The sequence below is a fragment of the Branchiostoma floridae genome, chromosome 4, assembly GCF_000003815.2.
Source record: "Branchiostoma floridae strain S238N-H82 chromosome 4, Bfl_VNyyK, whole genome shotgun sequence".
NCBI classification, from domain to species: domain Eukaryota; kingdom Metazoa; phylum Chordata; class Leptocardii; order Amphioxiformes; family Branchiostomatidae; genus Branchiostoma; species Branchiostoma floridae.
In genome coordinates, this window is record NC_049982.1 from 32,073,321 (window position 1) to 32,081,783 (window position 8,463).

General features: G+C 39.3%; 1 protein-coding gene across 1 annotated transcript; it reads left to right on the plus strand.

Moving 5' to 3' along the window:
- Positions 1-5,557: 5,557 nt before the first annotated feature.
- Positions 5,558-8,109, plus strand: LOC118414958 (E3 ubiquitin-protein ligase MARCHF5-like; the record flags this gene model as incomplete). The annotated part of the gene is given in 4 exon segments (XM_035819302.1): positions 5,558-5,865; positions 6,457-6,662; positions 7,016-7,243; positions 8,003-8,109. Coding segments are annotated over 4 exon segments (666 nt in total), but the record flags the coding sequence as incomplete, so codon positions are not given.
- Between the last annotated feature and the right edge of the window lie 354 nt (positions 8,110-8,463).

Sequence of the window (8,463 nt, forward strand, 5' to 3'; positions counted from 1 at the left end):
ATATATTGGTACAGGCATCGTGCTTTATGTGTTTGTTAATGGGCTCAGCTCCAAGCAGATGGTGAGGTGACAGCTGTTTGGGGAACCCCGAGTTTTTTTAATATGATAATTAGTTTTATTTATGTCTGCTTAGGATATTATGGAGATGTGAAGCGTAAGTATAATTGTAAGAAGTTGAGGTACATTTAACGATAATGCTTAACAGGTATGGATGTCTCACATACTGTACTGCTGATTTGAGTGACATGGTGATTAAAATGCCATTAGGTCCTCTCATCTGGGTTGGGTGTCAGAAGTTTTATGGGCGAAACAGATGTTCTGATTTTGTTACGATAAGGGACAGTTGTTAGTTGTCTCTTTCGTAGCCAATGGTACTTGTTTTTTAGCAGACGGGGTTGGCGCCAAGTATTCATCTTACAGTTGGTGTAGGGCTGTCAGAGGAAAGTGTGCATCTCGTTTTTGTACCGTGTGAACAGCTGATGTTATGACATATTGGTGGAAAATCAAATCATCTGACTAAAGTTGGCCACATCCCTTCTTCTTTCTGAGTTTCCCAACTTCCTCCCACCACACAGCTCTGAGGCACATAGTCGAACCTCAATAATGCTGACAACCTTAGACAGTTTAAATGCCAAACATCAAGCTTAAGGAACACCACGTGCACGCTACCATATGACGTCGACCTCTTAAACGCACATTACACAATTAAGTGTCACATTTTGATAATTACTAATCAGATGGACATCCTCTGTGTCATTAAATAAATACACCACTACTTTCCCATAACATTTATATTATGTAACCATTACTCTCAAATACAACCGACTATAAACATACATACCATCCACAAAAAAGCAATAAATATTTCATGGAGGTATGAGGTCCCCGAACTCTAGTTTAGATATCTTTCGCCAGCCCTTAGACTTTCACCAACACAAGGATCTAGGAAGACCTTTCGAGACTACAATATAAGATAAAAAGATGACATGAGACTTGTATTGCAAGATGCAGAAATCTGTAGTTTACTTTTATTTGTCATATTGTACAACATGTGCCTTAGCACCTCACAGTGAAATATACAGAATTGCCAGAATAACAGTTGCGGATATCTTTCAATGTTGGTAACAAAAGTTCGTTTTTGTGAACGCTTTTCAGAACAATTGAACTACTTAAGAAGAAAGTCAAACGAAGGAGTGAACTTCAACATAACATCACGTTCCAAGAAATAAGTCATTTCGTTTTACTTTCGTATATTTTTCTAGTTCAACAATATAATTCAAACGACATGTAACGTATGTAAAACATCATATTTCTTTTATGGAATATGGAAAAAGAACGTTAACAGAGCATAAACCCCTTAAATCATTTAAGTTTACCCCCACAACATCCAGGTGGCGTACTTTAATGTATGTGTGAAAGAACAGTTTTATTTTTACTTATATGTGGAACATTTCTGAGCTGAACAACCCATCTACAACTGGTCTGTTTGGAAACGTCGAACGAAATCAACAGTATATAACTGTATAAAGTAAGAGTCATTTTACGCAAATCATTATAAGTGACCATCCCTTTGTATCCTTGCAAATATTTTTGATGTATTGTCATCATTACCTGTAGGTATTGTTTTTTATAATTCACATATCATAACGTTGGTCTTCGTCACAGTTTAAAGGCATGACAATTCATTCATCTCTTTTCACTTTTCCTGCACTATGCCTTTGTCACATCATTGCCATCTGGTCGGGAATGGTCAGGCCTGCATTACCCTCAGTTCATCATGCTGCAGGAACACAGAAATGCTTGTCAGAATCTAAGCGTAGATTGTCGACAGAGTTCACATTCTTTTGCCGTTCAAAAACATAAACATAAACAACAGGAAGGCAACAGCAAGTAAACTTTATGGATGACATCTTAGGCATAATGCAAAAATAATTAGAAAACTAGAGTTCCACGAACACATACCTTTGCCAAATAAACTAGGTTTGTTATGTAGAATGGTGTCTGTAGACAAATGCGTTACTCATTTCATTTTGTTTTATAATTATATGCTTGGAGTTGGTTTGTAAAATTTCGGCATTAATAGTGCAAATTTGGTCCCAATTTACAATTAATCAATATCAAATTGTATCAAGCATTGCTTAAGCTACCAGCATACCAAGCTATCAGCATACCAAGAATCAATTTCTTGACTTATTCTCTTTCAAAGTCTTTAAATACACCCCTTATACTCTCTTTCCTCTTTCTCAGTTACATGTGTGACAACGTTGAAACTACTATAATGGAATGCAGTGGATTTATGAACTTTTCATAATCAATTATGCAAATTAACTGTTAATTTGCATAATAAGTATCACATTGTGTAAGTCTTCACTTAGGCTATCTACATGCCAAAAATCGTGACGATCCGTCAACACGTTCATATTTTCTCATTAATTATGCAAATGAGGTCGTCATTTGCATGATTAATATGTATTGCCATTTCTCTCCTCTCAGCTACATATGTGACAAGTTTCAAAGTCCTATCATAGAATGTAGTGGATTTATAAAATGTCCTCATTAATTATGCAAATTATCTGTTGATTTGCATAATTGGTATATCATTATGTAGGTCTTCACTTACGCTACCTACATACCAAAAAACATGATGATCCGTCAACATGTTCAAATTTTCTCATTAATTATGCAAATGAGGTCATCATTTGCATAATTGATATCTATTGACATTTCTCTCCTTCTCAGCTACATATGTGACAAGTTTGAAAGTCCTATCATGGAATGCAGTTGATTTATAAACTTTCCTCATTAATTATGCAAATTAGCTGTTGATTTACATAATTAGTATTCAATTATGTAAGTCAACATTCATTCTATCTACATACCAAAAATCATGAAGATCCGTCAACACGTTGCAGAGTTATTCTCGTCCAAAGTTTGAAAGGAAACCGGCGCCTGCAGTACCAAAAAAGCCGCTAGGGGGCCCAAACTCACAGCACATACTCTCTGCCCCGTGGGCTATCTACCACCCATAAATCATGACCACAGCATGTCCAGAACACGAGATATAAAAAATTGAGTTTCCGCTGCAGTACCTTAGCAAGCCGCTAGGGGGCCCATTATCGAACTTGACCTTCGTTTTCCCGAACCCTACCCACCTACCAAATATTATCGGGATTCATCCAAGACTTCTTGAGTTATGCTGTTAACACACACACAGACACACACACAGACACACAGACTCACAAGCCCAAAACATAACCTTAGCCATTCTGGCAAAGGTAAAAAGATGGATAGAAGAAACAAAACAAGAATAGAAATAAAGCCCACAGACAACGCCCTTGGGCGTCAAAAAACGTGTCAGTATAGAGGGATGTAGACATGCAGATAAGCCCACAAAACTTTGTCATGTACTCCCTCCCACTGGTGAATGGACTTGGGAATGTACTTATTTGATGGTGGTCACAGCAATGTCTATTTACTTACGGTTAGTGCGAGCAGCACCAGTTTTTCCTGATCCTCAGACTTCTACCTGCTTATGCCTGTGGACGATCTTGTTCTCCTCAGAAAATACTAAAGGTTCGACAATTACATTCAGTTTGATGTTGCTTGCTAAAACAAAGGCATCATTTAAGCTAAAGTCATTCAAACTTGTTTCGGATGGCATTTTAGTGGGCCTGTATAAAGAACACTAAAGCACTGAATACCATTACACACGAAGATGTAGACAGAAGATGAAACCGTAGAAGTCGACCCACCTTGATTTGGTCGATGACGATGTCGACCCACCTTGATTTGGTCGATGGAATTTACCACTGGCCACAGCTTCGCCTGGGCTGCCCCAGAGCTCCCGAAGCTTCTCACATTGGTCAACTCAAAAGTCAACACCTCGCAGTCTACTGCAAAAATATAGTCCGGAACACCTGTCCAGTACGACAGTTTCAACAGTCGATAATAAACGTATGCCTTCCGAATCATGGACAAGATTGACATTTTCTTGTAGATACGGTACACACTGAAAGTTGCTGGTGTTTTTGCTTCGTCCGACATAATATCGCAAATACATAACGTTACAGTTGTGACTAGAACAAAATTCACTCAACACTGACAAGGTCAGGAAAGGGACAGGCATCGATGTCAGGGAAAACCTGAAGTGAAGAACTACTAAGGGACACTGACACAAGAAACAAGGACACCCTGTAACGCTTATAGTGTACCCTGCATGATCATTTGATGTTTCTTCATGAAACTACTGATTCAATCCAACGGAAGAAAATTGCGAGTAGAAGTAGAGTATTGGGGAGGGGGTGAACGGTATTTGAATTCGTTACGCTTCAAAACAAATTCACACGGAGCGCTGATATCGGTAACTTAACTTTACATCAAGGACAAACGAGAAAGGTAGGACAAATCCCAGTCAATGAACTCATAACATAACGTTAGTCTCTTACAACGTACCTATGCTGATGTCGACTACACACTGCCGTCACGATCTAACGTTAACATTTTTCTTGAAAACGACAACAGAGGTCGGTAACGTAATCCCCTGTTATGCCGTACACTTGTAGCAAAATACGACACAATAACGTAGCGGGAAGGGGCGGGCCTATATATAGAAAATATGTCTGGGTGTCTTGCACAGACGGCTCACCACAAAATATCCACCGATCTCCAGCTGTGTATTATAAACATGAAAACTACTATAACCTGACAATACTACATACTTTTATGGGGATATAACCCAACTATACAAATTTGAAAATTATGTTGATGTTTGAAAATTGTTCCAAATATAGAGATATCTGTGTAGTTACTTTAAAAAATGTTTCCAACATATGTGGGACAACGTATCATCAGTTATCAGTATATACGTTACAAATATGTTTAAATATGTTTAAACATGTTCAAACTTTCATTTGAAATTGTTTGAAGGATTTAGAACTATGGTGAATCTACTTTTAAAAAAGACAAATGCTAGAAAAAGGCCAATATTAGAAAAAAATAATCTACTAATTACATCATTTCGTGCATAACAAATAAGACAACATGAAACAACAAATCTTCATCTTCAACAAATCTACAAAGGCTCATTTCGTTGCAGGTATTAGGTCTCCGAACACTTGATTATGCAAATAACGTCCTGGCTTGCATAATTTACATATCATAAATTCATAACGTTGGCCTTCATCAAAGTTTAAAATCATGAAAATTAATTGATCCCCTCTTACTTCCCCAGCTATTCCAAAGAAAAGTGCTGGAAGGTCCAAACTTATGTCACTTCTTACCGAACATCCCAAAATTATGGCCATACTTGTCCCAGGGGGTTATTGCTTGTCCAGAACTCAAGAAAGAAAATCTGGAAAATCTTCTGTACCAAGGAAAGCCTCCAGGCAGAAGCAAGGGCATACCACCAAATTTCACGACCATAGCTTATCTTGAGTTATACCATTCAACTTCAATCAAACGCTACCAAAACGTAGCTTTGGCGCAAGCAATGTATGAGCGAACGTGCGTGACTTCGGCACCTTCCCTTAAACATCTGCTTGAAGATTTTCGCTTGGACAAACTGCTGTGTGATACCAGACTGCTGTGTGATACCACCAACATGGTTTAGGTTGGTACTTCCGGGTCAAAAGAAACTGGTCGCTTCTTTAAACGTGTTTAGATGCGTTTAAAACGCAGAGAAACACTGTTTCATCGGTGACTTTTGCTTTCGTACATTTTTTTTCGAGAGTACAGCGTGTTTATGATACAGAATCCCCTCGTAACACGGATTCGGAGAGACGGGGGCTCGAAAATCTTCTCCAAAATGGCCGACAGAAGTGACGTGCAAAGTCAAACGGGGCTGCAGCGACTAAACTCTGAAGACAGGTAACGTTTGACAAGTTGTTACGTCAACAGTGCTGGTTGTGTGTTTGTAACGTTTACGTAATGTTGTTTCAAGTGTGTGAAGTTGGTAGATATTCTATCAAAGTATGGTTGTCATTAATTATGAAAAGCTAGAATTTAGATTCTAGTATCACGTTGTATTGTCAACAATAGTTGGTGTTACAAATTGTATAGAGCATAGTTAGCGTTTTTCTTGAGGAAAAAAAGACGGAACATTCACAAAGAGGCAAGGTAAACAACATGTCAAGCTGGTCAGTTGGAAGATTTATTATCATGAATGAGGGCTTTTATGATAAAGTAGTCAAAACCTTTATCAGAGCAATGGAAGTCAATCATGGAGAAAATATTTGATGCCATTGTGTGGTGACTGTGGTCATAGTGTTAAACAGTAGGTTTCAAGGACTGCTAAACTGATAATGCCAATTGGCTTTAAGCCTTTTGGCGTAACAATTTTAGCGTCTGGGGTTGTGATCTGGTGGTTCGGGATGGGCAGGCGTTCAAATCCTGGGAGTCAGGATACATGCTGATTATTGTGAAAGACTTCCTCCAACTCCAACACCTCCTACCTTCCAGGAAAACCTGTTGGGTGTGTTTTGCGACAGAAGAAGACGACAGGGCGGCCACGTGGACACAGCCGTGCCGCTGTAAGGGAACCACCCGATGGGTGCACCACTCCTGCCTGCAGAGGTGGATCGATGAGAAGCAGAGGGGACGCAGCAACACTGTGGTGTCCTGTCCGCAGTGTAACACCGAGTACAGAATCGTTTTCCCCAAACTGGGTGAGCACTGGCACTCACATTTTTAACCCTCCAAGTGTGAAGTAATTTGCTCATGTATTGGATTTGGAAGCCAGTAGTAATGTATGTGTTCATCAGATGCAAAAATCCAAACAATTTTATCCTTTTGGCCTACCGATCCGAAAGCAAGTTTGAGGTAATTACTCAAAAATGATTTCATCCAATACATTTTAGAGTGGAAATGATCTCACCTAGCTAGATTAAATCTTGCTTATAGCAGCCCTCCCAACGTCCGGCCGGCCTCTACAGGAAGAGGCCCGTTACAGCCCCAGACAGCAGAGTTTGTGTTACACAGACTACTTCTCACCAGTTTTGTTTGCTGCCTTGTCTCACAGGCCCCCTGATGTACCTCATCGATGTAGCCGACCGTATCGTGTACAAAGTTGTACCGTATGCTGCCGCGGGCATCGTTGTTGGGTCCATCTACTGGTCAGCTGTGTCGTACGGGGCCTTCACCGTCATGCAGGTGTTAGGACACAAGGAAGGCCTAGACATCATCGAGAGTGTGGACCCCATCTTCCTATTGGTCACCTTACCTACAATACCCATCATGCTCATTCTAGGTCAGTTGGGTCTAGGTTCTTAGATACTGTAAATGCAGAAACGTTCGCGGCGGCCACTTCACCGAGAATTTAAAACCACTGCGAACATTTTTCCATAACACTGTAAGAGACTGCAGTGCATGGTGCTACTGCAAAATTAAATCTCCGCAAACTTAAATGCATTTACAGCAGTTTGTACAATGTGCTATTTTTGTCCATATCAGGTCATGGCACTGATACATTTTTGCCTTCGGGTCTTTAACGAATTTTGAAAAATAGTTGGTACTCGTTGTATTTGTTTTACCAGTATTTGAACCAACCAGTTTTGATGTAAATAAATATGTTGACAGACTGACTAAACATGTTTGTTGCAATCACTTGTTGCAATCACATAGAAAAATTCAGAATTATACAACGAGAAAGGCAACATTTTGCAAAAATACAGAATATTTTCCCCAGAGCCTTCTGTCAAGCTACTTACACACAATACTGTTCCATCAGGCCTAGGCTCCCCCTATAGTTTTGTGTGCGAGTAAAAAGAAAAACAAAATTGATCACATTTACAATGTACAGTTAATGTTCTAACACAGTTCTAAGCTCTGATTGGCTCCTGACAGAATTAGACATAAAAAGAACACACCAGCTAAAACAATGTGTCTTCCTTCCCCTTCCTAGGAAAACATAATTATGCAATGTATCACAGCTGCACATGCACCTTGTCCTTGGGTGCTGTGAGATGACTTACTGTTGTTGCCATAATTTTAACTATTGTTTCCCCAGCTAAGATGATCCATTGGGAGGACTATGTGCTGAGAGTGTGGCGTCGACACTCTTCAAAGATCCCCCTGCTCAACTACTTGTTCCCATCCAGACAGGAGGATAGACAGGTAGGTAGACATGTCTAATAAGTATGATGATAATAATAGTAATGATAATGCTTTTTATTTCTTCCTCACTGATGGCACAGAGTAGCAGGGTTCCTGTAGTGTAGGAATTGTTATTAAAGTAGTTACTGAGTATCAAAAGCAGCTAGTTATTACAATCATTACGAACAGTAACATACAATAAATGCTATAGAAAGAATGTTTTATAAGGTGTTGAAGCTTATTGTTTTTGTTCAACAGTCTTATGATGTACGGAATACTTCTGTTTCTAAATCTTTTGATTCTAGCTCTGATGGTGTCTAGTTCTTTGTAATGTCTTTGTTGCCAATCACTGATAGATAGCAGTGTAAAATTCTC